The 24902-nt window shown below is 36.6% G+C and overlaps 4 protein-coding genes and 1 non-coding gene across 9 annotated transcripts; 3 read left to right on the forward strand and 2 right to left on the reverse strand.

The window, feature by feature from the left end:
- The first annotated feature begins 701 nt into the window (after positions 1–701).
- LOC111790563 (auxin-responsive protein IAA13-like) lies at positions 702–3361 on the forward strand. Of its 2 annotated transcripts, none has more exons than XM_023671512.1 (5): positions 702–1394; positions 1843–2150; positions 2456–2582; positions 2667–2728; positions 2818–3361. In XM_023671512.1, the coding sequence occupies exons 1-5, from the start codon at positions 1003–1005 to the stop codon at positions 2868–2870; spliced, it is 942 nt and encodes a 313-aa protein (XP_023527280.1). In that variant the 5' UTR covers positions 702–1002; the 3' UTR covers positions 2871–3361. The 2 variants fall into 2 exon arrangements, with proteins under 2 accessions (XP_023527280.1, XP_023527281.1); XM_023671513.1 differs by having other exon boundaries at positions 3089–3361.
- A 545-nt stretch (positions 3362–3906) lies between these two features.
- LOC111790564 (DNA mismatch repair protein MSH1, mitochondrial) lies at positions 3907–12334 on the forward strand. 3 transcript variants are annotated; one of them, XM_023671514.1, is made up of 22 exons: positions 3907–4254; positions 5220–5367; positions 5476–5573; positions 5720–5795; positions 5911–6030; positions 6115–6162; positions 6389–6453; positions 6693–6778; positions 6889–7053; positions 7230–7339; positions 7446–7551; positions 7626–7701; positions 7955–8013; positions 8272–8339; positions 8493–8666; positions 8889–9101; positions 9202–9458; positions 9547–9690; positions 9795–9855; positions 9965–10237; positions 10911–11645; positions 11813–12334. In XM_023671514.1, the coding sequence occupies exons 1-22, from the start codon at positions 4139–4141 to the stop codon at positions 12041–12043; spliced, it is 3429 nt and encodes a 1142-aa protein (XP_023527282.1). In that variant the 5' UTR covers positions 3907–4138; the 3' UTR covers positions 12044–12334. The 3 variants fall into 3 exon arrangements, with proteins under 3 accessions (XP_023527282.1, XP_023527283.1, XP_023527284.1); XM_023671515.1 differs by having other exon boundaries at positions 5226–5367; XM_023671516.1 differs by having other exon boundaries at positions 4128–4254; positions 5226–5367; positions 5911–6162.
- Positions 12335–12540: 206 nt separating this feature from the next.
- LOC111790565 lies at positions 12541–14523 on the reverse strand. Its single transcript, XM_023671517.1, has 2 exons — positions 13787–14523; positions 12541–13550 (listed from the first exon to the last, which is right to left on the reverse strand). Exons 1-2 carry the CDS (start codon positions 14287–14289, stop codon positions 13385–13387), a joined length of 669 nt encoding a protein of 222 aa, XP_023527285.1. The 5' UTR covers positions 14290–14523; the 3' UTR covers positions 12541–13384.
- A 119-nt stretch (positions 14524–14642) lies between these two features.
- TRNAS-AGA lies at positions 14643–14724 on the forward strand. The gene has a single exon. It is a non-coding gene; the product is annotated as a tRNA-Ser (tRNA).
- Positions 14725–17059: 2335 nt separating this feature from the next.
- On the reverse strand, positions 17060–21565 carry LOC111790983 (histone-lysine N-methyltransferase family member SUVH9-like). 2 transcript variants are annotated; one of them, XM_023672134.1, is made up of 3 exons: positions 19233–21565; positions 17474–17606; positions 17060–17401 (listed from the first exon to the last, which is right to left on the reverse strand). In XM_023672134.1, the coding sequence occupies exon 1, from the start codon at positions 21368–21370 to the stop codon at positions 19295–19297; it is 2076 nt and encodes a 691-aa protein (XP_023527902.1). In that variant the 5' UTR covers positions 21371–21565; the 3' UTR covers positions 17060–17401; positions 17474–17606; positions 19233–19294. The 2 variants fall into 2 exon arrangements, with proteins under 2 accessions (XP_023527902.1, XP_023527901.1); XM_023672133.1 differs by having other exon boundaries at positions 17060–17606.
- Positions 21566–24902: the final 3337 nt, after the last annotated feature.

The following is a 24902-nucleotide window of genomic DNA, read 5'->3' on the forward strand; positions in this document are numbered from 1 at the left end:
TATCTATATCTACCCAAATTCCCTTTCTACTAGATTCATTAATATATATATATACTAAATGTTTTCAAATTTATCGAGAATCTAAACGTCAAAATCTCGGGCAGTGTAAGCTCTAATTCTTTCGCGTTTGCCTCAAAACGAAGAACCCTGTTGGATTTTTCTTTTCCTTAATGTCAAAACAAAAGTCGTAAGGTTAAATTACAAACGCAGTTCTCAAAGTACTCAGTCATTCCCTAATTGAGTTAGTAGAACACCGAAGGTGAGTAGGCAAACCCATCCTCTTTAATGAACTTTACTTGATTCATTAATTTCGAGACCTGTCTCTATATAGTTTACATACTTTCCAATCTCCTCGAGTTTCAGTGCTCAGCTCGTTCTTGAGTTGTATTAAGAGAAAACGGGAGGTGGGTGGGCAAACCCATCGTCTTTAATGAACTTTAGTTCTTGGATAACAGGGTAAAAAATTAAAATTATAAATTTAGTCTCTAAATTTTATATTTAAAAAATGATAGGATCCAATATATATATATATTTAATAAATTTAATTTTGAAAAACTAAAAAAAATATAAAGTCTATTTAGTGGGGTTTTGAAATTCTCCTCGAGTTTGAAATATAATATAATATAATATTGTTTTAAAAAAAGATAAAACATGGAGAATTCCAATGGCAGGTACAGCTACAGACTACAGAGAGAAACAGAGAGAGAGACAGAGAGAGAGACAGAGAGAGACAGAGAGAAAGAAGGAGAGAGAGACAGAGATCCGTGAAGGAGACATGAATCGTGTTGAGATTCAGCTCAAAAGGGAAATTCTTGTCGACAACAATGGAGAGCCATGGTGGGTAACTGCCATCACTGGTAGCCGCACTACCAGACATCTGGGTCCCATCATCATCACCCCCACCTCCTCCTCTTCTTCACACTCATTCCGTCTTCCTCCTCAAACAACCCGTCCATTTATTTCTCTATTCCCCCTGTTTTCCTCTATCTTCATTCTCTCTCCATGGAACCACCCCTAGGTTTACTGAGTAGCAGCGCCATTGGCTCTTCCGGTGCCTCCAATGATGAGAATTCCGTTTCCAAGGCGAAGGAGGTGGATAAACACCAACCGGATTTGTCATCGGAGGAGTTTTCTTCCCCTGTTGAGGCTGAGCTCGAATTAGGGTTAGGGCTCAGCCTCGGAAGTGGGATTTCTACTGGAAAGGGTAAACATAGTGGTTGGGGTGACCGTGGCAGGATATTGACGGCGAAAGATTTTCCCTCGGCGATCTCTCCTGGTGGATCGTCTTCTTCTTCTTCTGCTAGATTCTCAGGCAGAGCTGCTGCTGTTTCTGGTGTTAAGAGGGCGGCGGAACCTGTTTCTCACCATGGCGATTCTCCGCCTCCGGCTGTCAGGTTGGGGGGAATGCTCTGTTTATCATTGATTATTTTAATGTTTTGGTTGTTGATCAAACAGGAGTAATGAACTTTTCTCTTTATTGAAATAAGGAATAATTAGAATCTTCGATTCCAAATTCATCGAACTGAAATCCTGAACTGTTTGTTAGTTCTTTTTAATTTTCAATCCTAATAGTTAACAGTGGAAAAGAGATTGTCTCGTTGTTGCACTGTTAGAAGTGTGTGGTGTGTGCAATCCTGTTAATGTAGCAATAGAAATCGATGAACTGTTGGCTTTTAATAGGATCTTCTATAACCTGAATTGGATACCTTTTTTGTTCTAATGTTCATCAAAGCCTGTCTTTCTAGTTGATCATCATGATCTATTCCATTGTTCTTGTTAGTCATATTCTGATCCATTGCCTGTTTTTCTATTTGTTCTTGTTTTTGGATGAACTGGAAGCAGTCAGGTGGTGGGATGGCCGCCATTAAGAGCTTACAGAATCAACAGCCTGGTTAACCAAGCTAAAAATCGAAAGTCTGGAGATGAAAAGGAGCTGCTTAGGTCCAATGGTGTTGCAGAGAAGATCCATGATGGCAAAAATATGAGTGCCACTGATACTGAAAAGGGGCCTCTAGGCTTTGTGAAGGTGTATATGGACGGAGTTCTAATAGGCAGGAAAGTGGATTTGAATGCCCATTCTTGCTATGGGACTTTGGCCCTGATTCTCGAGGACATGTTTTTTAAGCCCGCAGGAAGTGCCCCATCCTCTGGTTAGCTGCTTCTCTAGATCATCATGCCCATCTGTCTGTCTATCTATTAGGGGTGTACATGGTCCCGAAATAATTCGGGTTGGGTTGATCGGAGTTGTCGGGTTGAACGTACACCCTTACTATCTATTCACACACAAAGATATATATGTACATATGTGTATATTTCACTCTCTATATGTCTAAAGTGAGAAAATGTGGATTTGTCTTCTTTTTTGGGACCTGAACTAGAACTGACCATGGATGATGGATGGTTGATAACTGAGATTATTTGTACTGACTAAGAGTCGTCTCTCTTTCGTGGTTAGGCTCGAGTGGAGATTACGACGAACAAGCACCAAAACCTTCAAAACTTCTCACTGGCTCCTCTGAGTTTGTGCTCACCTACGAAGATAAAGAAGGAGACTGGCTGTTGGTTGGAGATGTTCCTTGGAAGTATGCACTCACTCATGAAAAAACAAGTTTATAGTTCATGGTTCATTTATTTACCATCTTTTAATGTCTGTTTTCATTGACTAGGATGTTCCTCGGCTCAGTTAAGAAACTTCGAATCATGAGGACATCTGAGGCAAAGGGACTCGGTACGTGTTCTCGTAATCCAATCTTGTAGTTGATTTTGATATCGTCGTTTTAGTTTCGTCGAGGAGGTCTAATTAATAAAACCGTTCAGAGGTTCAAGATGTCAAAGGAAGAAGTGAGAGAAATGGAATGAAGCCCATTTAGAACCATTGTGAAGTGAAGTTGGTGAACATGAGTAGAGCTAGAAAAGAGAGTGGTTTTGTTGATGATCATATTCTTTTTGCTTGTTGTCTTGTTTGATTCTCATTTATGGTTCTTGCATTTTTTGAATGGTTCTTCTCTAAACCATTAACAGCCCCCCACCCCATAGAAAGAAAGAAAGAAAGAAAGAAAGAAATCATCTTATACAATGCTACCTACAGGCTTATGAACTCGGCGACCATTTACGACTCTCTTCGCTTAAATCGACTAAAGTTGTTTTCTTCGCAAAGGGAAAGCTGGTATTCGCTGCATTGGTCGACTGTCTTTTACGAGTGCATTTCTTATGTTTGTGAATCGAGTCCGAATGTATCTTTCTATTTGGATTATTAACATGTTAAAGAAGGTGAAGATGGTTTCATCTTTTTCTTGGTGTTTGTCCTCTGTTTCAAACTTCATTTTGGAGTAATGCTAATATGTTCTCTTATACTCTTAAAGACCTTTGCCCATGGCCCTGACTCATTAATTCTTCTTCTCATTGATAGCATCTCATGTCTGTTAAGTTGATGATTTGATTCGATTTTGATGACTATATTAAGATGGAATGGTTTGAATATCATAAACAACCTCGCTCAACATCGACTTTTTGATCGAAATGTAATGATTTTGATCTTATGAACTAATACCAACTTGAAATACTTCGAATGTGATTATGTTTTGAACAACTTTCTAAGTGTTTAAAAAACTAATTCTCTTAGAACGGGTTAGAAACACACTTAAAAAACTAAAAAGTCTTTTAGTATGGATCAAGACGTTAATATCTAAATACTCCTTTTATTTGGTTGAATTTCAATGAATTTCAATTTCAAATCTTTACGGATTTGACTTTTTAACCATTGATTTCTCTATAATATGAACGATAATTTTTTTAAAAATAAATGTGAATATAACTTAGAAGATAAATGTATAATTTTCACGAACCGTAACACACATTATGAACTCCATAATGGGCGCTTGTTCTGAGTAATACTTATGTTAACTAAAAGAGAGGTGATTTTTGAATTTCGTTCTCGTCTGAAAAATACATATTGGTAGTAGCATCAAAAGGGTTATTTGGAATCAGGGTCTCTGTACGATTGTGGCGGGAAGAATCGGCAACCAGGGTTTTCAGTTCCTACAACCAGGAGTTGCGAACAACCCCATTTGAAAGGAGAGCACTGAGCTTCCAACAAGAACGAGATTGAGGTTCAGAGACATAGTTTTCATCCACCGCCATGTACTGGGTGGCTACCCGAAACGTCGTTTCTTTCTCCCGGTGGCGTTTTTTGGCGCTTTTGATTGGCTTCCCTCCGCGCAACTTCACCCCATTTACTCACTCACCGGCGTTTTTGTAATACCCCTTTTCTCTTCCTCTGGTTATCGCTTCCTTGGTTTCATTTCATGCATTATGGTGTTTCATTATTCGTCTTTTCTGTCATATTTCTGATTTCGGTCTCTGTTTCTTCATTTGGGTATGCTGGGTTTGGTGTGCAGTTTGTAAGTTCTACTCCTGCTTTGTGTCCATTGAGAGTCTGAACTTATTTTTGTAGCTTATGCTCTGAAGAGCTCGAGAAATGTGATAATGGCGGTCGTGCATATTCGACATGCTTTGAAATACTCCGTGTCACAGTTTGGAGAATTAGGGGTTTTGTTTCTTATCCTAAAAAGGAGAAGTCCCCACATTTTTTTAAATTTAATTAGTAAAAATTTCACTGGGAGAAGTTCCCTGTTTGCATCTTGTAGTCTTGTTTTCGAGGACGTTTGAACTTGTTGAATTGAAAGTCGGGGGGTCGAACTACTTTTCTGTCTGTAAACATCTTCGTTATTGTATCGTTTTCTACATGGGGGACTTCTTTGATTGGCAGAAGAAATTTAGGAATGCCACTATGAGATCCCACATTAGTTGGAGAGGGAAACAAAACATTTCTTATAAGCGTGAGGAAACCTCTCCCTAGTAGACGCGTTTTTAAAACCTTGAGGGGAAGCCCGAAAGAGAAAGCCCAAAGAGGACAATATCTACTAACGGTGGGCTTGGGTTGTTACAAATGGTATCAGAGCCAGACACTAAACGATGTACCAACGAGAACGCTGGGCTCCCAAGGAGGGTGGATTGTGAGATCCCACGTGCATTTCTTATAAGAGTGTAGAAACGTCTCCCTAGTAGGTGTGTTTAAAAACCTTGAGGGGAAGTCCGAAAGGGAAAGCCCAAATCGGGAAAGCCTAAAGAGAACAATATCTTCTAGCAGTATGCTTGGGCTGTTACAGCCACTACGTTTTCCACATTGGTTATTCTAACGCGTGGAATTTTACACGTAGAAACAGTGAAAGGCAACGGCTTGAGAAGTTGCAGTTTGGAAAAGGTAGAAAATATTCAGGAGGAAGCATCAAAGCTGCTAAGAAGTTTAAGAATATTAATAATGTCCAAGACGATAAGTTCCTTTCTCACATTTCATGGTGGAAAGAGGTGAACTACTAGCTTAAACTAAGAACTATCTCTTCCCATTATCTTGATGATGCCTTAATTCTTGTTGATATGCTGTGTGTCATGGTACTTGTTTCCTTGAATTTTCAGATGGTGGAATCATGCAAGAAACCCTCATCGGTTCAGCTGGTTAAGAGGCTTGACTTCTCCAATTTGCTCGGTTTAGATATTAACCTGAAAAATGGGAGGTGAGCTTGTGGGATAGCCTTTTCTTTCTTGTGGCATGTGCCTACTGAGAATCATTTTCCTGTTTGATGGGCTTAAAGGCCTTCGTTTGTTCATATGGACTTATGGAGATGTCATGTCATACGCTATGCTTACTGTTTTGCTGCAGTCTTAAAGAAGGAACTCTTAACTGGGAGATACTACAGTTCAAGGCAAAGTTTCCTCGAGAAGTTTTGCTTTGTAGAGTATGAATTTTCCCGTCTTGCTTCCCGATTTTACCGTGCAAATTGCCTATTTAGATTTCTATTATAATTAAAATTAGTTTATGAGAAAGCAATTTGTTTCTCTCTTTCTCTACAGGTTGGAGATTTTTATGAAGCAATTGGAATAGATGCTTGCATACTTGTTGAATATGCTGGTTTGAATCCTTTTGGAGGTCAGCGTATGGATAGTGTTCCAAAAGCTGGTTGCCCTGTTGTGGTATTGGATTTCGTCCGAAAAATGGATCACATGATTTTTTTGATATCTAATCCTTGTTGTTCTAATCAAAGAATCACTTTGCAGAATCTTCGTCAAACTTTGGATGATCTGACTCGTAACGGGTTCTCAGTGGTGAGCAACTGTGATGACCTTATTTTTATTTGATTATCCGAGTGATTTTCGCAATTTGAGTTTGAACCTCTCTTCGTAAAAATGAATACGCTCAACACCTATGAGAAATATTGTGATACTTAGACCAGGGATTTCATGTCTCTTTCCTTCTTGGGACTCCATCAAGTTCTTTTGAGTAGCATATCTTTGAATCATTCTTATCAGTTTGTTTCATTTGGTCCTATAGTGCATAGTGGAAGAAGTTCAAGGACCAATGCAAGCTCGTTCTCGCAAAGGACGTTTTATATCTGGGTAAATTCATGCGATAACTTGGTATTGTCTGCTAAATCTTCATATTGTATGATCTCGGTTCGATCCTCCACCTTTGCTATGGTTGAACTCAAAATTTTAGTTTTTATATTACCGGATATGCAATCCAGTAGTTGTTGTAAAATGGTGCTCAAGCACTTGCTCATATGGAAGTTTACTTGTGAATGAAAGAGGAAGAAGGAAGAAGAAGATTCAATGACTGGGATTGTTTGCGTGCGCAGGCATGCACACCCGGGCAGTCCCTATGTCTTTGGGCTTGTTGGGGTTGATCATGATCTCGACTTTCCAGAACCAATGCCTGTGGTCGGTAGGTGATTTAGTACATTCAGTTATTATTTAGTAAGGTATTTTATATGGAGTAATATTTGAGTCTTATCAGCTCATTGTTACTTACAATGTTGAATGCAACACATATAGGAATATCACGATCTGCAAGAGGCTATTGCATAAGCCTTGTGATAGAGACCATGAAGACATATTCGTCAGAGGATGGTTTGACAGAGGAGGCCTTGGTTACTAAGCTGCGCACTTGTCAATACCATCATTTATTTCTTCACACTTCATTAAGGAACAACTCCTCAGGTTTGAAAATTGTCAAATATGGTAGCAGATGCTTTGTTTATTGTGTGAACTGTGTAGCATAGGTTCTTGGTTGTTGATGTTTGGAAGAAGTATGCTTCTCAATCTGTGCCATTTAAAGAATATTTACGTTTTGATGTCGTGCGCAAGCTTATCACTTCACGAGCGGCTTCTTATAGGTACTTGTCGCTGGGGTGAATTCGGTGAGGGTGGTCGGCTATGGGGGGAATGTAATTCCAGACATTTTGAGTGGTTGGATGGAAATCCTCTTACTAATCTTTTGTCTAAGGTTTGCATTGCATCTGCATCTGCAACTCTTTTGTTTCTATCGAAAGCATAGCTGGACGTGTTATCTGTATTGACGTTAATTTACTTCATTTTCTGATCATTTCCAGGTTAAAGAGCTTTATGGTCTTGATGATGAAGTTACATTTAGGAACGTAACGATATCGTCCGAAAATAGGCCACATCCATTAACATTGGGAACCGCAACACAGATTGGTTAGTTTTATTTCACTTGGATTCCACAGAAACAAAAGCAATTTTAATCATGTTCATACATTAAATGCATATAGGTGCCATACCAACAGAGGGAATACCGTGTTTGTTGAAGGTGTTGCTTCCATCAAATTGTGCTGGCCTTCCTGCATTGTGAGTCGGAACAATTTTTAATTGGTGTCGAGATAGTTCTCTGCTAAGAACTTTGCTAGATTTCCTCTTCGTTGTTCTTCGAACATTTCAAATTGCAACTGAAATACATATATATATATATATATAGTTTTCGAATTCTTGTTTGTTGATTATGAGGCATTATCAACCATAGTTACAGACACAATTTCGGTCGTTGGAACCGTGATTCATGCACGCATACAAATATGTATTTTGATATGTGTTTCGTTTGCAGGTATATCAGGGATCTTCTTCTCAATCCTCCTGCTTATGAGATCGCGACCACTATTCAAGGTGATTCTGCGACCATGTTGATATAATTAAATTTACCTTAACCTATGAACTTAAGCTTTGGGGTTCATTGGTGATTTTACAAGTTCGTAGAACACTCTTCACTGTTTCTTGTACAATTATTCTCGGTTTTGTCGGTTTGAAATACCTTAAAACTAACAGAAATCCCTTAAAACATTGCTGTTTTCGTTACAATTCTTCTCGGTTATCTCTGTTTGAAATCCCTTAAAACATATTCTTAATCCTATTCTATTGGGTCAGCAACATGCAGGCTTATGAGCAATGTCACATGTGCAATTCCAGACTTCACTTGCTTTCCACCCGCCAAGGTATTGTGAATGTTGGAATGTTCAACTAAAATACGTTCGACATGCTACAGGCAGCATCCTCTTTCTAGCTTTCAACCATTCTGTTCTGTTCTTTTCAATCGAGGCATAGGCTATTGCATAAATCTATTTGACTTGTATCTATACGTGTTGCAGCTCGTGAAGTTATTGGAAATGAGGGAAGCCAATCATATTGAGTTCTGTAGAATGAAGAACGTACTTGACGAAATCTTACACATGCATAAAAATTGCGAGTTAAGCAACATCCTGAAATTGTTGATGGATCCTTCATCTGTGGCAACTGGGTTGAAAATTGACTATGAAACATTTGTAAGTATAAGTAGCAACTCACTTCGTTCGATTTATCTTGCCTGGCATCGACTTTCTTACTGAACTCTGCTTGATCAGTAGTGATTATGAAGTCATGTTACTTGTTTATTTACATTTGTATGCCTCGAACGAACATCGTGTTGCCTTATCGAATGGCTCCACTTTTAAATCATTGTCGTTAATACTCAAGCATCAGTATTCTATTCTTTCGTTTCTATTTAGGTCGACGAATGTGAATGGGCTTCCAGTAGAGTTGGTGAAATGATTTTTCTCGATAGCGAAAGCGAAAGGGATCAGAAAATCAGTTCTTATTTTATCATTCCTAATGATTTTTTTGAGGATATGGAATCTTCTTGGAAAGGTCGTGTGAAAAGGATTCACATTGAAGAAGTGTGTACAGAAGTAGAAAGTGCAGCTGAAGCACTGTCTCTAGCAGTATGTTTCCAACGCTCAGTTTTCCTTTTGTAACTCATTGGATCATTTCAGCCAATCAAAAACTCTATCAATTAGTGTCCTTGATGGTCATTTAATACAGGTTACTGAAGATTTCGTCCCGATCATTTCAAGAATCAAGGCTACGACTGCGCCGCTAGGAGGTCCAAAGGGAGAAATATTGTATGCTCGGGATAATCAATCTGTCTGGTTCAAAGGAAGACGGTTTGCACCAGCTGTATGGGCTGGAAGCCCTGGAGAAAAAGAAATTAAACAATTGAAACCTGCTCTTGATTCAAAGGGTAAAAAGGTCGGGGACGAGTGGTTTACGACGAAGAAGGTGGAAGATGCTTTAACAAGGCATGTGGTTTGTTTATAATACAACTCCTCTCTCATCATATTATCATCTTTTAGTGAATAAATAATGAACAAATCTATTTTGCTTCAGGTACCAAGAGGCCAATGCCAAAGCAAAAGCAAGAGTAGTGGATTTGCTGAGGCAACTTTCTTCTGAATTGCTTGCTAAAATGAACGTTCTAATATTTGCTTCCATGTTACTCATTATCGCCAAGGCGTTGTTCGCTCATGTGAGGTTGAATCCATATGCTTTTAATACCCTTTTCTGTTATTGATACTCATTCTCCAAAACTTCTTATTGCTGCTGATGAATGTTTTTGGTTTTTAAATGTTTTGAAGTGAAGGGAGGAGGAGAAAATGGGTTTTTCCTACCCTTGCTGCACCCAGTGATAGGTCCAAGGTATTCTTTAGCGACCAATGTTCCAGTTCGGTCGTGTCGTTGAGAATCATTATGATTTTGTTTTTAGTTGTTGGTTTCATATTCTGATTGGATTATAAAATAAAAGCAGGGGATGAAGCTGGTTGGACTATCTCCGTATTGGTTTGATACCATAGAAGGGAATGCTGTGCAGAATAGTATTGAGATGGAGTCGTTGTTTCTTTTGACGGGTCCAAATGGGGGTGGGAAATCTAGCTTGCTTCGATCCATTTGTGCAGCTGCTTTGCTTGGGATATGTGGATTTATGGTGCCAGCAGAGTCTGCCCTGATTCCTCATTTTGATTCTATTATGCTTCATATGAAATCTTTTGATAGTCCTGCTGATGGGAAAAGTTCTTTTCAGGTAAGCAGCCATTTGAATGTTATTCGTATGAACAGTGATAGTTTACAACAATTGGATCAGGAACAGAAATATAGAACCTTAATGTTGTGTTTCCCAACTGTATGGTAAGCTTGGTGTAGTGTTTTGGAACATTAGGATGTTTTTTTAGGAGTAAACAAGTTCAAGATGGTCAGCTTGGTATTGTGATTGCTGCTTTTTGTTGATGCATTGGCTAGACCCCAAAGGTTTTAGCTTTTTGTAGTTAGGATAGACAGATTTTTTTTAATAACACCTCTTCCTACACACATTCTATTCTATTGTGAGGTCCCACGTCGGTGTAGAAACCTCTCCTGAGTAGACGCGTTTTTAAAACTTTGAGGAGAAGCCCAAAGAGGACAATTTCTGCTAGCGGTGCACTTAGGTTGATACAAATGGTATTAGAGCCAGACACGGGGCGGTGTACCAGCAAGGACTCTGGGCTCTCAAGGGGGTGGATTGTGAAATCTCACATCAGATGGAGAGAGAAACGAAACATTTCTTATAAGGGTGTGGAAACCTCTCCTTAGTAGACACGTTTTAAAAATCTTGAGGGAAAGTTTGAAAGGGAAAGCTCAAATAGGACAATATCTGATAGTAGTGAGCTTGGACTTAGTTGTTGGAGTTTCATGAGTTTCATATGATGATTATGTATCAGGTGGAAATGTCAGAGATGAGATCCATCATGAGTAGAGCAACGGAAAGCAGCCTCGTACTTATAGATGAAATCTGTCGAGGAACAGAAACAGCCAAAGGCACTTGTATTGCAGGGAGCATTGTTGAAGCTCTTGATAAAGTTGGGTGCCTTGGCATCGTCTCCACTCACTTGCATGGTATATTCAATTTGCCTTTGGATATCAATAACACTGTGTTCAAGGCAATGGGAAGTGTCTGTACTGATGGCCGTACGGTTCCCACTTGGAAGTTGATCAGTGGAATATGTAGAGAGAGCCTTGCCTTTGAAACAGCAAAGAATGAAGGAATCTGTGAAGCTATAATTCATAGGGCTCAAGATTTGTATGTCTCAAATTATGTTGAACAAGGGATTTCAGGAAAACAGAAGATGAATTTGTATCCCTCAAATTCTTCTCATGCAAGGCTTAATGGCAATCACAAACCCCATCTCCTGTCAAATGGTGTTACAGTAGAAGCTGAACGCCCAAAAACAGAGAAAACTAAGAAAAAGGTTGTCTCTTGGAAGGAAATTGAGGGTGCTATCACTGCAATATGCCAAAAGAAGCTGATAGAGTTTCATAAGGATAAAAACACATTAAAACCTGCAGAAATCCAATGTGTTTTGATTGATTCTAGAGAGAAGCCACCTCCATCCACAGTCGGTGCTTCGAGTGTGTACGTAATTCTTAGACCAGATGGTAAATTCTATGTCGGACAGGTACACCTCTGACTTGCTATTTTATTTACCATCTTTCAACCTTGTCGTGTAGGAAAGGTTTCTGTGAGGCATTTTCACTAATTTTGTATGTGCTCTGAATTCATTGTTCGATTTTATTGGAATTTATGTATCACATACTGAACTATCGTCTTCTTTCCCTGTCATAGACTGATGATCTAGAGGGTCGAGTCCATTCGCATCGTTTAAAAGAAGGAATGCGGGATGCTGCATTTCTTTATTTTATAGTACCTGGGAAGAGCTTGGCGTGCCAGCTCGAAACACTTCTCATCAATCGACTTCCTGATCATGGGTTACAGCTAACTAATGTTGCTGATGGAAAGCACCGAAATTTTGGCACGTCCAATCTCTTATCAGAGAATGTGACTGTTTGTTCATAATTCAACAATCTCCTATCAGATGACTTGGTAAGAGCAAAAAAATGAGTCGATCTTCCTGCTGGATTGTATATTACAGATTGAAGAAATGAGTTGTAGGGGAATGAAACATAGGCTGCAGTTTCTTTTTGTTCTCTTCTGCAGTTATAACTCCATAGTTTACAGCAGCAGATAGGATCAATTTTTTTTATGCAGGAAGTGTATAGGCATTGTTCAACTAACAAAACCTTTATTCTACGCAGCCTCTGTTCCTTGCTTGATTTAGTTCAATATTATTTTGGTAACTTGATAGGATGAGAAGTTACTTGGTGTGGATAAAACTCAATGAATAGTTTTGTTGGGGAAAGGAGATTGCTGGAATGGAAGTCAATTTAAGAAATGGACTTGCCACGCCAATAAAAAGATAAATTCAGACAAATCCTATCAACCAAATGAACCATATTCGACTTAAAATTCTATTTCATTTCAGTACAGATAAGATACAGATAAGACTGTCGAGATTCTATGAAACTTTAAAATTTCATTTATTTCAATATGGATAAGAACAATTTTATACAATAACGAAACAAAGAAATAGAGCTTTTTACTTCATTTTTTTTTCATCAACTCGTCTAAATGAGTCGGTTTTGGCATAAATCATGAACTTCAATGGGTGATGAAGTAGATACCTTCTTGCCATGAAGCTTCCTGGTATTTTGAGCCATGAGGAACAGATGTAGGCATTTTTTGCTACCAGATGAGAGTGGATGCTATGGTAGTTGGGTTTTACACTTTCCTGTTCAATTTGGATAGTTCTTACTAGTTGACTGGGTATTGGTGGATCTAAACATTTCATAGCTGGGTTTTGGATTTGTGAAATCAGAGGTGGCTAAGGTGGGCTTTAGAACAATTTTCTAGCTTAGCCCTTAAGAAAAGAGTACTGATTTCACCACGTCGAACAGAATTACAATTTCAAAGATAAAACCAGATGGCTCAACAAGAACATGGTTAACAAATGAATTCTTTGAAGCAAAAGATAAAAGGAAAGCATTACAGAAAAAGGAGAGTGGGGTTAACTCATTTTCAGCTGGTTAATTTCTGTGGGTCCAAAAGTTATGTACAAATGATTTTGTTGATGCACTGCCTGGAAAGAAAGAAGGTAGAGGGTGTCCAATCCAAACCAAGCCTGGAGATGATGAATGAATCAACTTGAAATTGATCTCAAATGGGGAAGGAGAGCCAAAGAGAAAGCCAATGAGTTTGATTTTGAAACAAGAGAAAGGGTAAGGAGAGGGAGTGATGAATTTGAAAACAATGGTGGATTGAGGAGAATGGAAAATGGTGAAGGGAGTTGATATTATGATATCAAGCCAAGAGCCAGAAGTTTCTTTGGGTTTTGGTGTTCAAGAGATAGCCTGCATTTTGACCTTTCTTTTGTACAGCAACACAAGTGCACTTGCTGTTCTCAACCAAATACTCTGCTGTGTCCAACATTTTTGCCGCTTTCATTGCCCCTCCAGACCGTTTATAACTGCGTTTAATGAATTCACAACAAATGAAAACAAAAACCCTAATCTTCTTGATTTTGGATGCATGATCATACATATTCAGAAGCATCTCATTCATTTATTAAGGCAATCTCAGTTTAGGAGCTATGATAATTGTATGGAAAGCTCGAGAATCAATGAAAATGATGAATGGACGATAATTGTATGGAAAGCTCGGGAAGCTAAAATTGACAATTATGATGAAGGGAAGAAGACAAACCCTAAGATCGCTGTGGAGAGACTTCGCCTCTGCCCTATGACTAGCAGATCAACACCGAGAGCATTGGTTTGAGCCATAATCATGGAGGCTTTGTCTTTGCCTTCCAATTCAACCCTCACCGTCCGCACTTTAAGATTGGGATTAGCAATCTTGCAGGCTTTCTTCATCTCCTCAAGAAAATCAACCTCCACTTGTGGTCCTCCTTGGAAGCCGAAAGCGGCGGCGGCGGCAGCGGTGGCGGTGGCGGTGGCAGTGGCAGTGGCAGTGGCAGGGACAATGGCAGAAGCATGAGCATTGGCGGATTTTTCATTCGGCCTCTTGAGGAAAGTCGAAATGGCGTTCTTCCAAGAATTAGGATTATCGACATGGAGGAGAATGAGCTCGTCGTTCTGAACGAGAGCATGAGAAAGCGTATACTGGAGCGCAGCGGCGGACTCCCGGGCTGGATCTACCACCACCATGACATTTCTGGAAGGTGCCGTCGACGTCCGCCCTCCTCCCATGGGTGCCGTCCGGCGATGCTACCATCAACAGAAAGAGCAGCCGGCGCCGCTGGATCCAGAGCAAAAAAGAGGGGATTGAAGGGGTGGATGCGAGAATCAAAAGTGGGAAGGAGAAAGCAATATGAGGTGGTCATTTTGGTTTTGATCGGTTCGAAAACACAACTATATTAACAAATTCGGCTCTCTGCTGCCTTTCTTTTCCGTTTCCGGTCACGAACCTCCCAGAGCCTCTGCCTATTTGCTTCCCATCCCATTTTTGCTTCCTTCTGATTCGGTCAATGCCTTCTTCCTCGCCCTTTACCCCTAATCTTTCTTCACTCAACCTCCATTAACATCTCCCCCCCTCAAATCTTGTGGGCGTGCCGGAGTGGTTATCGGGCATGACTAGAAATCATGTGGGCTCTGCCCGCGCAGGTTCGAATCCTGCCGCTCACGTTTCATTTTGTTTTTTTTAGTCTAGTTAGTCATAGTACAAGCTCGAAGTTAGTTGATCTCTTTTATCTGTTCTCTCCTCTTAATATTGGGTCTTGTCACGTTGTTGAGTTGTCAGCTTGTTTCTTGCAATTTGATATTTTTAAAGTTCAAGGGCTAAACACGTAATTTGACCGAACTTTCTTTTTAAATGTCGTGTCATTCTTCGTTTCAAACGGAGCTCTCCTCCTCTCTATCATTTTATAGCATGGTACAAGCTCGTAGTTAGCTGACCTCTTTTATCTTTTCTCCTCTTAATATCGGATCTTGTCATGTTGTTGAGTTGTCAGCTTGTCTCTTGCAATTTGATATTTTTAAAGTTCAAAGTCTAAACACGTAATTTGACCAAACTTTCTTTTTAAATGTCGTGCCATTCTTCGTTTCAAAAGGAGCTTCTCTCCCTCTATCATTTTCTCTACCTACTTTAATATTGGTGTAACAACTTTTTTCTTTTTCGTTTTTTTCTTATCGTAGAATATATACTCACTATCATTGTATCTAAATAGGAGGATCTCGAGGCTGTGTAAACATAAAGAAAACCTTTAAAGTCGATGTACATTTTCTTTTTCAGTGACTTTGTTACATTTTTTCGGTGACTTAGATAAGACATCAATGAAGATAAGTTGGCCATAAAATGTCTAATTTGGATTCTAAGTTTTGGTATGCGTTAAGGTAGGTCGATCATCGCTCATATCTTGTGTTCTCTACCGTGAAGTGATTAATCCAAGACAGATGTTGAAATAATCACTTTTGAAGAAGGTATACAAGATGAGAAGTGCCAAACAGCCATAAAATTTAGATATGTTTAAAATAGATATGTTTTTTTTCTAAAATAGAATAGATATGTTTAAAAATTTAAACACTAAAATAGAATCATTTTCAAAGTAAAAAGAGAATAAAATTTAGATTTTTTTTTCTCCTTTTTCCTTTTTTCCTATTTTATTCTCCTCCTTGACTGCAACAATAAAATAATAATAATAATAATAATAATAATAATAAATAATTATTATTATTAAATAATAATAAATAAATAAAACCCTTCTCTTCTTTTCCATGTTTGACTTGACCCAAGATTTATAAACTTTATTGAAATATTAAATTGGACCACAAAATATTTTTTTAACCTAAAGTATTTTTCAATTTTTTATGAAATAATTTTCATGACTTTAGTAAATTAAAGTCATATTTTACGACATCCAAACGCAATAATCATTTATGCTAAAAAGAATAATAAGAATAAATAAATAAATAAAACAAATTATCAAATATAAATACATTTTAATATTTTTTAAATCAAAATAAGCAAAAAGTAAATTATTAACAAGGAATCAAATTAAATTACATGCAGAGATTATCACAAAGAAAAAGGCAAAAAGAGAATAAAATATTTTTAAAAGACAAATAAAAGTTAAGATATTGAAATTAATTTTTTATTTTTTATTTATTCATTCTTAAAAAAATTGGAATCTCATTCTTCATTTAGTGAACCTACAAGTTTGTATCGTTCACAAGTAATATACACCAATAAATACAAAATAATAATAATAATATAAATTTAAAACCCGATATATTCATTCGAATCTAATTTACATCCTTCTCCGACATATTCTCGTGAGAAATAAAAATAGCCTTAAATTTAATCTCTTATCTTATCGGGAATCATCCATAAACTTTCCTTTTTTTTTTTTAATTCAACAAAGCATTTAAAGAGGAGAAGATTCAAACATATAATCGATCTTAATATACAATATACATTACATCACTTATCTATATACCTGATCGAGATACGAGTACTTACATTCATCAGTTTCACTTTACTCCGGCCTTTCCGAATATCCAAATATAGTTAATCTGTGAATACAAGTTGAGCATAGTTCAATAGATAAAATAGTCAGAATCGACCTATCAACCTATCGGTTCAAAAAAACATTAAAATCCTATGCAATGGAGTTGAAAGGATGATCAGATACCCACCACAAACAAGCTATTGATTAGAATAGAACCATACTGATAGCCCTCACTCAAAAGGCTGAACACTTTGAATGCAATCTGCTCCAGAAGAAAACATCATGATATCGTTAGTACAGTCGACTCAAACACTATGAACCTCTGACATTTATTATTGATGCATACCTATATAGAGTGCTGATGATGCTCAGGCTCATAACACATGATGATTACAGACAAAAGCAGCTTCCTACTAAAATAAAGAACAATAGGCAGGACTGACTACCCAACAATCAATGGCTGATTCTTAAAATATGAGAAAGAAAAAGGATATGGAGAGAGAAAGAGAGAGTTTAGAAGGAACAAAAGAACCGAGACTTCAACTGTACATCTGAAAGAAACTACTGTGCTAAGTACAAGTTTTAAGCCGATTATGGGCTTTGTAAATTACAAGCTATAAAGGTACAAAAAAGAAAAGAAAAAAAAAAAAAATTCATGCTTACAAGCTTGGGAAACAGTTCTTGGCCTCAAGTTTCCCCGTGAAAATTCTGTATCTAAAGGCTTGATTCCAAAAGCCCAAAATCTGTAGAGTATTAGTGCACTGCCATGGTCTTGTGTTAAGATGCAGATATTCATACACTTTTGTTCTTCTTCACCCACCCATTGAAAAACTTGGCAGTGCCTTTTTTAATGTCTGTTTGAGCCAACAACATTGAATACAACAACGATGATACAGTATTTGAGTCAAAAAAAGGTTATGAATTACTTGATATGGAAGTCGAAACAAGTTTGCAGTCTACTTCTCTCCAAAAAAACGGGCAGTGCGACAGCCGATAGCTAGGATCGTCCTAGACGCGACTTCAAAAAGATTTTAAGCCAGACAACATTCCAACTCCCATCTGCACAGTTCATTTGAGGTATAGATTAGTAAAGTGGACTGATCAACACCGAACTAACTTCATTGTGGAAGGAAAAAATGGCTTCAATTCAAATATGCATACAAGCTAATCAGCAATATTCTGATATTAAGGATCAGCACTGAAACTCAGGGACTATTCATGTATCCAAGCAAAATCAAAGACGGTATGTAAGAATGGCTATCAATATGATGATATATAGACAATCACTAACTGAATAAAACACGATCGAAGAAGCCATTGACATCAAACAAGTCTTGTGCATAAATTTTTAAAAAGTTTTTACAAAATTCATTATCGATACCACAATGATCGTCTACTCCAATCTCAAAAAATAATTATCAGTATGCCATAATCTTAAATCTCTTCTCCATCAAAAGATCAAGAAACTATCATTCTATCAAATTAAAAACAAATAACCATTATGAAATTACAACCAACAGAAGAATAGGATCGAGATCACAGTAGCAAATAATGCGGTTATTCACTCGCCCCAAATTGATTGAAGGGTTTCAATACTAACATAGCTCTGGAACGGTTTACCTCTAAATGAATTTTGCTGTTCTATAGGTAGAATATATCTTTATAGACAGTTGAATGCATTTCCCAAAACAGGATCAAGATCGTAATAGCAAATGATGCTGTTATTCACTCACGCTGAATTGATTGAAGGCTTTTATCAGTAGCATAGTTCTGGAACAATTTATCTCTATATGAATTTTGCTGTCATATAGAAAATCACAGCTATAGTCTTGGTATGTTATTGGCAACAATAGAATTTTCACACACTCCTGAAATCTTCTCAACATTATTATCATCGTTAGATCTTCTAAACATCACAAACTTCTTAGTCCATTTGTTTTATAACAATCTATTCCTTTGACCTTCGATTAAGTTGAGCAATGCCTAAATAATAACAGATTCAGATCGAACTCACTGCAAACAATGAATGCTATTATAAATGTAGTAAAGAGAACCATTCATGGAAGCATTTTTGCTTCAAGAATTTAAGACTGTCCCAAGAGAAATCAAAATCAACACGCACTAATACAAAAGAAATCAAAATAAAATCAATTATGTAATAAGAATATTATGATCAGGTAAATGAAGTACACTTCACCGGGATATGTCAACCCTGAATAGAAGGTGCTCAATAAAAATAGTACTAACCAATTAGGTGAGACGGCTAACACTAGAATAGATGAACTATCGGATGTTATACTACAAGGAGCGTAGATCGAAAGAATGACGTATGCTGGGAATAACTTCCTAGAAGCTCCAACTAATTAGAAAAAAGTAAATTTACAGAACGCAGACCAAAGAAATCAGCAGTACCATAAGACCATAAGATGGGGTCATATCAAAATTTATGGATGCATTACTTTAATAACATAAAAAGTAGCACTAGACAGAGAAGTATATGCATAAATAGTACTCTGAATAAAAGTTATGTACATGCTAAAATAATATCATAACCCCCTTCTTGAGCACAATAACTGTCCAGAAGTTGAATAACCGCAATTAGAGAACAGTAAGGAAAGATGTATAAGATGATCCGGGAGTCTATTTTAATTAGAATTGATATGAAATGGGGAGGAGTTAGGTTACCTTGTTTCATTGATCTCAGCATTCGGAGCTGCTCATACTCAGAATTAATAACCTTTTCCAAATTAGTTACAGATAGCAAGTTTCCCTGACCATTCATCAGCCACACCGTAATCAATGCTAAGCTCTCTCAGAGGAGGGATGTTTTCCATCGCAAACAACATAAGATGAGGAAACATTAAGTTATTATGATCATATAATACGAACTGCACCAACACGTTTGGAGATGTACTATGGCTTATATAACAAGCAACATTCCTCATTCTGGATACATCCATCGCAAAATCGAGAGGAGGAACGGAAGGGTAAGATGGCCGCATATAATTAGAATATATTTGAGATAGATCACCCCATTCTGCCCATCTATCCGAAAAACGATTTGGATATATCAATGTATCACCATTCATAGAAAGAACTTGAGCTTGTTCCCTCGTGAGGACAACTCCTGCATATTCACATATAAAAGAACCAGCATGTATCAAGTCCAAAGATCTAACTCCCCAACCTGTTTCCCTGGACCTAAAAACCTCGAGTCGGTGCCTCAAGCCCTTCTGTGAAACACGATTCCGACATTGAGGGGGGCATTGACAGAATGGTCCGCATTCAAAAATTATAGGCTTTCCTCTCACTAGAAATCCATTCTGATCATAACCAAACTCCCCACCATTTTTCATAGCACAAAAGCAATCGTGAACACAACCTGAAACACAATTACACCCAGTGCCACTTCCTGACTGGTGAAAGGCGAAAGGTGGAAACACAGTTCTAACAAGATACTCATAATACAATGGTTCTTGATCGTTGTCAATATCATTGAACAGGAGAACTGGAACTGCCTCCTTCTTCAGTGAAATGTCCAGACTGAGATAACCAGAAGGTCTCAAAGACAATGGTCTAGTCCTGAGATTCTCCGCAAACTTGACAATGGAGCTACCCATTTCGGCTTGACCATCAATTCTCAACAGCTTAAACTTATAGACACCAAAACCCGACTTCCCCACATCAAACCAACAATCAAGAATTCTATACAGACCATCGTATACATAAATCTTACTTGTTACAATGCCCGAGTACTTGATACCTCGAATAACCCTCACTTCAATCCCGTAGTGCATGCTTCTCTCCAGTGCAAGATTCCCACCTTCGAGTTTCTGGTGCATACATTGTTTTGAAAATTTGTCTTGCCCACCATGACCCGTGTAGATTATCATGTCCCCCGCATCTTCATCGTCCTCATAACCCCCAGAAACAATTATGCTAGTGGCAATTGGCTCGCCATTGGAGCTCTGACTCGCAGGAACATAGTCAATTCCAGCTTGAGCCTGACCATGCAATCCAACAACACACAACTCCATCCTAAAGAAGAATAGATCGCCAATGTGCACCCCCGGAATCGAACCAACAATCCGTTTGTCTCGATTCAACCACAGACCACGCTCTCTCATCAAGGACGAAGCCCTCAAATCACTCCGAAGTCGCCGGATTAGTCCCGAACTCTTCTCCTCCTCCGACGTTGATAACACACGCAACGAATCGAAAATCATCCTGGTCCGTCTCACCACGTCTCGGAAGTACCTCTGGTCCTCAACCCCAAGATCAGTGACTCTAACGAGTTCAGAGGACCTTTTATCATACCTCCTCTTAGAGACCACCACAGTAGAAATCTGATTCTCCTCCGAAACTGGGACAATTGCCCGAGCATCAGGATCCACAACTCCTGCATCGCCATAGCTCTGAATTCCTTTACCAAAAGCAGACCTAAACAGCTGAGAAATGCGGTAAAATTCGGAGTAAACATTGTCCTTATCAGAGGAAATGGATGAAGACTGAGAAAGAGGGGTAAGATTCTGGTCGGACAAGGGGGTAGGAGCGAAGTCAGAGTTAGAGAAGAAGTTAGAGGAAGGGCTGGACAAGAAGGTTTGCTGAACTTGATGGGGCTGTTGGGTCTCCCGGGACTCGAAAAGATCGTCGAAGGGCTCGAGCTTAGGTTCAAGCTTGGGGGTCAGCAGCTCGCCGCGTTCAACAATTTTGTTAACAGAAGAGTTGATTGTGTGTGTTTTGGGGGATGTTGCGGCGGGTATTACAGCAGCGGATGGGTCGGGAAGAAGATTGAGGTCTTGAAATGGGATAGGAGAATCCATTGGCTAATAAGGTCCGAATCTTTCCACGCACTATACCACGGAGTTCTGGACATGGAAGATCGATTCCGGTCAGGTTCTGCTAGGGTTTTGCAGAGAGGTCAGCTGGAGCTTCCATGGCGTAAATCGAAGGCATAAGCAAAATTCGAGCACCATTTGCAAGAACGCTTCGCTTGATTTTCTTTTTTTTCTTTTTTCTTTTTTGGTTGAAATTACATTTTCAAGCCTCAATTCCATTTCTTACTTCTCTTTCTCTCGCACGATATTTTGTCTTCATCTCGTCTCACTCCTCCATCAAACCTATCGTCTTTTATTCAAAAATAATAATAATAAACTAAATTAATAAATAAAAAATAATTATTTTTAAAAAATCTAAAAATACATTTTTCCTTACCTTCAAAAATATCTTTAAATTTTTTATAAAAAAATAAAAAAATACTCTTACCATAAATACATAACTAAAAAAATACTTACCAAAACTTTTTAAAATAACATTAAAAAACACAATGGTTGATAGACGATTTTCGTATATATTATTAATAATAAAACTTTTTAATGTTTTTTTTGAAAATTATATTATAATTTCAGAAGTATTTTTAAAATAAAAGGATAAGATTATTTTTTTAAAAAAATTAAAAGTTACTATTGACGAGTATTTTTAAATATTTTAATTTTTTTTTCCACATATTTTTATAAATCCAAGACAAACTTCTTCTCCATGTTCAATTTTCATTCTATCGAGGAATTGCTTGTTCTTGTCCCATTATTTAAATAAAGATTTTAAATACTTTCACCAATATTTTAAATTAAGAAAATAATAAATAAACTGATAAGATAAGGAAATCAACTACAATGGGGTAAGATTCGGATTACCTTGTTGATCGAATATCTCAAGATAAGAACACTTATTTGAGATTCGAATCACTCTACAAGCAAGATTGATCATGTCGAGCTTGAATGATTCTACCTGCAACCTAAGGGAAATAAAAAATCTTAAAATACAATAACTCTAAATTAGTAACCTACCCAAAATTTATAACAATCAAACTTCATTCCTCTTCAACGTGGCATGAATTGAAACATCTTTTGATAATTTTGACAACATTTTCTTCACATCTTCATTGAAGTATATTGTATGATTGATGTCTCTTGGTTCGTATCATAAACACTACAAAATCAATAATCTATATAATCCAATATTATTTCATGTTTTTTTTAATTTATGAATATATAAAACTTGAAATTAAAAATTTTAAAAATTTATATTTTAAAAAGTCAATTAATATCTTCAAACTGAAGGTTCTTAAAAAGGTAAAGTACTAAATTACGAGTTATGAGCTAATAGATCATGGAGACTAGATGATAAGTGGGCCGAATGAAAAAGTACCACCAATTTTTTTTTTATTCTCGAGCAATTTTGTATTTATTTAATTAATAAATTTAAATTTTTTATTCTCAGCCGATAATTATGACTTTACGTTTAAATAGATTGACAAAAATTATAATAATTATAATTTATTTTAGCTAACAAAAATATCATTAACAATATGTTATACGAATTAGATCTGATGTAAATAATATCACACGTCACTTTTTCCTATTTATAATATTATTGAAAAATGTCTTCATTGTACTTTGGAATAAAAATTATATTTAAAATTTAGAGATATTTTTTTAATTTTNAATATCTTTAAATTTTTTATAAAAAAATAAAAAAATACTCTTACCATAAATACATAACTAAAAAAATACTTACCAAAACTTTTTAAAATAACATTAAAAAACACAATGGTTGATAGACGATTTTCGTATATATTATTAATAATAAAACTTTTTAATGTTTTTTTTGAAAATTATATTATAATTTCAGAAGTATTTTTAAAATAAAAGGATAAGATTATTTTTTTAAAAAAATTAAAAGTTACTATTGACGAGTATTTTTAAATATTTTAATTTTTTTTTCCACATATTTTTATAAATCCAAGACAAACTTCTTCTCCATGTTCAATTTTCATTCTATCGAGGAATTGCTTGTTCTTGTCCCATTATTTAAATAAAGATTTTAAATACTTTCACCAATATTTTAAATTAAGAAAATAATAAATAAACTGATAAGATAAGGAAATCAACTACAATGGGGTAAGATTCGGATTACCTTGTTGATCGAATATCTCAAGATAAGAACACTTATTTGAGATTCGAATCACTCTACAAGCAAGATTGATCATGTCGAGCTTGAATGATTCTACCTGCAACCTAAGGGAAATAAAAAATCTTAAAATACAATAACTCTAAATTAGTAACCTACCCAAAATTTATAACAATCAAACTTCATTCCTCTTCAACGTGGCATGAATTGAAACATCTTTTGATAATTTTGACAACATTTTCTTCACATCTTCATTGAAGTATATTGTATGATTGATGTCTCTTGGTTCATATCATTCTCCACTTCTTCAAGAGGATTCGTCCTCGAATCTATTTGTGAAACTTTGCTGCAAAAAATAAGATATGGAAATACAAATTTTTTTTTTTTTTTTTTTTTTTTTTTTTTTTTTTTTTTTTTTTTTTTTTTTTTTTTTGTATATTATAGGAGATATCGCTAAATTAATTTTAATAATAATTTTTTATTTTCATATAAATTTAGAATAAGATTAATATTTAATCATTTGACTATTGAAAAAAATAATAATTGTTACATTAAATATATACAAGAATTCACCTTAACTAATGTAGTGTCGCGTATTGGTTTTTCTCATAAATATAATTTTTATTTAAAATTAAAACACTTAGATTACATTTTTTTTTCAAAAGTATTTGAACGTAATTTCTAAAAAATATTATGATGCACCGTTCATTCTTGTTAGTAGTCGATAGTAATAATGGAGGGCAAAGTCAATGGTAGTTGTTGATAAGGTGATCAACAATGTTGGTGAAGAGGTCGTTAGCAATGGTGGGTGGTGGTGGTTGCTTGATGTCACGGTTATACTTGTCCAACGCATATTGCCTCCAAATCTTTTTTACTTCCTTCTCCGTGTAATTAGGTGCTAAATATTTATGTCATGTCAATACAAGTATCTATATCTGTTTGCCAAAATCATGTCTATGTCTGTCACAGTTAAAATGCATTTGCTTTTCACCTATAACATTGATTTCTTTCGAAAGGTTCCTAGTGCATTTTTCTAATCAAACGTAACTCGAGATTCGATCGTACGTAAAGTTCGTTTTTTACATAGCTAACTTGTTCGTCAAATTAGAACAAGTGTTGTCTACTCGTTTTACGTTTTCGCAAGAGTGCGATTAAAAATGAATAATTTAATTGGTACGCTTCCAATAATTTTTTTTTTTCTTGTAGTTTTGTACTGTAAAGTAATTTACTCTTTTGTAGTGGGACCTGCCATAAAATAATTACTTTTTTTTATTATTAAAAAAAAAGCCATTTTAAAGAGGAGGGAATAATATTCTCATTTTCTCAACTTGTTTGTAGGCCCTATTATGTTCTTTTTAACGCCCCCTAAATGCTTGGGAGGATGCT

Source organism: Cucurbita pepo, chromosome LG03, assembly GCF_002806865.2.
Source record: "Cucurbita pepo subsp. pepo cultivar mu-cu-16 chromosome LG03, ASM280686v2, whole genome shotgun sequence".
Classification (NCBI taxonomy): domain Eukaryota; kingdom Viridiplantae; phylum Streptophyta; class Magnoliopsida; order Cucurbitales; family Cucurbitaceae; genus Cucurbita; species Cucurbita pepo.

Coding starts and splice junctions, on each gene's coding strand:
- LOC111790563 (XM_023671512.1), top strand. CDS start 1,003: ATGGAACCACCCCTAGGTTTACTGAGTAGCAGCGCCATTGGCTCTTCC. Junction 1,395..1,842: donor TCTCCGCCTCCGGCTGTCAG/GTTGGGGGGAAT, acceptor AACTGGAAGCAG/TCAGGTGGTGGGATGGCCGC. Junction 2,151..2,455: donor AGGAAGTGCCCCATCCTCTG/GTTAGCTGCTTC, acceptor TTTCGTGGTTAG/GCTCGAGTGGAGATTACGAC.
- LOC111790564 (XM_023671516.1), top strand. CDS start 4,139: ATGTACTGGGTGGCTACCCGAAACGTCGTTTCTTTCTCCCGGTGGCGT. Junction 9,856..9,964: donor CACCCAGTGATAGGTCCAAG/GTATTCTTTAGC, acceptor AAATAAAAGCAG/GGGATGAAGCTGGTTGGACT. Junction 11,646..11,812: donor GTAAATTCTATGTCGGACAG/GTACACCTCTGA, acceptor TCCCTGTCATAG/ACTGATGATCTAGAGGGTCG.
- LOC111790565 (XM_023671517.1), bottom strand. CDS start 14,289: ATGGGAGGAGGGCGGACGTCGACGGCACCTTCCAGAAATGTCATGGTG. Junction 13,551..13,786: donor CTCTCCACAGCGATCTTAGG/GTTTGTCTTCTT, acceptor CATTAAACGCAG/TTATAAACGGTCTGGAGGGG.
- LOC111790983 (XM_023672134.1), bottom strand. CDS start 21,370: ATGGATTCTCCTATCCCATTTCAAGACCTCAATCTTCTTCCCGACCCA.